Source organism: Miscanthus floridulus, chromosome 13, assembly GCF_019320115.1.
Source record: "Miscanthus floridulus cultivar M001 chromosome 13, ASM1932011v1, whole genome shotgun sequence".
Taxonomy (NCBI): Eukaryota; Viridiplantae; Streptophyta; class Magnoliopsida; order Poales; family Poaceae; genus Miscanthus; species Miscanthus floridulus.
The window spans coordinates 65589511-65592136 of NC_089592.1; the positions used below are offsets into that span (position 1 = coordinate 65589511).

Consider the following 2626-nt stretch of genomic DNA (forward strand, 5'->3'; position numbering starts at 1 on the left):
TGCCTTGAGGTTGAGGCGGCCGAGTTGGGGGCTTGCATTTGGCACACCTGACGGTCAGCAGAGCACCTCATCTGCTTTGTCGCTTCTGGCTTAAACTTGGCGCCGAAGCACTCGTGTCGCGAAGTCGTGCGGCCGGTGGTGGCGTGAGCGTGCGGCCGAGCGCGAGCGGGAAACGTTTGACCTGGCTCCGCGTCGTCCGGCGTCGCACCCAACGTGTGCTAGTTGCAGGCTTGCCGCGCATCGCATCGTCGTCGCGTCCGGCACGTTACCGACAGCGAGCACCAACTGGCTCGTTCAATCCGCATGTTCCCGACGGACGGAGGCGCTGTGCCGTTTGGCTGTTCCAACCGTTGTCAGTCTGTCAGGTCCTTTTGATGTAAGCAATGATTGCGGTGCTGCTTAGCTGGTCACGGCCAAGCATAATCGCAGTCACCTCTGACCGTTACTCGACGCGTACGGCGTATTCTACCGGTGTATTTGTAGACGCCGATACATTCACTGCAGTTTCTTGAAACCGAGTAGCTTCCTGCACCGACCAGCCAACGTCGGAGTACACCGGTGACCTTTCAACATCGGCAGCCACTATATAAAATCGCGCGCCTCCCGCTTTACAGATCGACACAAAACCAACCGCCGCCTCCACTCGCGCCAGCTCTCCTTGTCTGCCACGACTCCAGAGCTTCGAGTCTTCGACGACGACGACGACAGGGGAGAAACAGGCCGTCGTCTCTGAGGTCTCTCCATCCATGGAGGAGGAGACGTCCAAGGCCAAGAAGCGGTCGTCGTCGTCGGTCCTGGGGAGCCTCCGCGAGGCGATCGCCAAGGTGCGGTTCCTGCTCTCCTTCAGCGCGACGCGGTGGATGCTGCTGAGATCCCTGGCCCGCGGCGGCGCGCCGGCGCGGCGCCTCAGCTTCGACTCGCGGCCGGGCCTGCTGGACGTCGAGGACAGCATCGCGTCGCCGGCCTCCTCCAGCTCAAGGACCTCCAGGTCGGCGAGCCTGGGCACGGCGACCACCAGGAGCCTGTCGCGGACCAGCACCAGCAGCGCCGCGGCGTCGCCCGAGGCCCTGAAGAGGGCGTCGTCAGCGTCGTCCAGCGGCGGCGGGTCGCCGGTGGCGGGGGATGACGACATCGACCAGCGCGCGGAGCTGTTCATCGCGAACTTCTACAGGCAGCTGCGGATGGAGCGGCAGGTGTCTCTGCAGCTGCGGTACGTCAGGGGGAACAGCTGGGACAGGAGTCCTGCCGCTTCTCCTTCTCCTTCTCCTTCCAGGGGACGATGATCCGCAGTAGTGCGTAGCAAAAAAGAATTTCGAGGTAGAGATCCTTTCCTTTGCAGAGTGCGCGGTGACGGGTTTTTGTTTCTCCATCGTTTCTGCACATTCTTTTTTGGTTTTGAATAGTGCAGTTTATGGTTTGTTTTTTACTTGATTGAGAGTGTAATAAATACAAAAAAAAATGGCATTTGGTCGACATTATGTAAACAGATGTTCATTTTGACTTTGGTTATGTGAACAAAGAGGAAATCGGAAGCACACTCTGATGCTCAATTGACAGTGTTTGTGTTCAATTGGTTGAGGAACATTTGTATGCCTCTGAAGAGAAAAGGGAGCATTGGTGGCAATAGCATTTCTGTCCAAATAGATGCTTTTGATAATGTTTGGTATTGTTGTATGCAATTAAAAAGAAGAAACACAGACTAGACACTGCAACAGAGCAATTTTCAAAACAAATTTTGTTTCTTGTCTTTCAAATGGCCCAACAGATGGTAGCATGCCAAATGAGTGAATGTTAGTTCCATTAGAAACCCAGAATTTAACCCACGCCCAGACTTGATTAAGATTTTGTAGACATTATTTGCTCCAAAGCAAGTAGCAACTATTCCCCTAATAACATTGGCAACTCGACATTGATTCACTTCTTTTTTCATCCGGAACAGTGTTTTCTCTCATAAATTCCTCCAGCATTCCTCAAAACCATCCAAATTCCTCCAGAATTACACTAAGCGAACATGCCCTTCCGGATGAAAAAAGAAGCGGATCAAGCCGGGTTTAAGGGCACGCGAACGGGGCCATAGATTCATCATTGTCACAAAAAGACACATTTGGGATCACCAACCCATCCCCTCTTAATCAAATTATCCTTTGTTAGAATAGGATTATTCTTCATAAGCCGTAGAAATTTTTTGATTTTTGGAGGGAGTTTTCCTTTCCAAATATGCTTATGAAAATCCAGATGCATTTACTGTCAATGTATTATAGATCGACTTTACAAAGAAATTACCTCCTTTTCCCATTTCCAGCCGACAATATCCATGGTCTGAGAGAATTGAAACATGTTATTTTTTCACATATCAGGTTCCATTGCTCACTCAATTCAGGTTATAACCATCCCCAAAAAGATAGATTCATGCTATTCTCCAAACACCATTTCACAGTCACCTCTTTTTTTTGTCACAAAACAAGAATAAATCCTGAAATTGAGTACATAGAGCAACAAAAATAGTCAACAAGCAAACCAAAACATAACTTTATCTCCATTCTTGCTAAATATAGATCTTCTGTATAAATACAAACCTTTCGCCTTAATAAGTCAGCCCAAATTGGTGAGTCAGTTGGTCTGTGTC

The 2626-nt window shown here is 50.1% G+C and overlaps 1 protein-coding gene across 1 annotated transcript; it reads left to right on the top strand.

Moving 5' to 3' along the window:
• Nucleotides 1-603: 603 nt before the first annotated feature.
• On the top strand, nt 604-1607 carry LOC136501832 (uncharacterized). The gene has a single exon (XM_066497361.1). It carries the CDS (start codon nt 747-749, stop codon nt 1281-1283), a length of 537 nt encoding a protein of 178 aa, XP_066353458.1. The 5' UTR covers nt 604-746; the 3' UTR covers nt 1284-1607.
• The last annotated feature ends 1019 nt before the right edge of the window (nt 1608-2626 follow it).

Coding starts and splice junctions, on each gene's coding strand:
- LOC136501832 (XM_066497361.1), top strand. CDS start 747: ATGGAGGAGGAGACGTCCAAGGCCAAGAAGCGGTCGTCGTCGTCGGTC.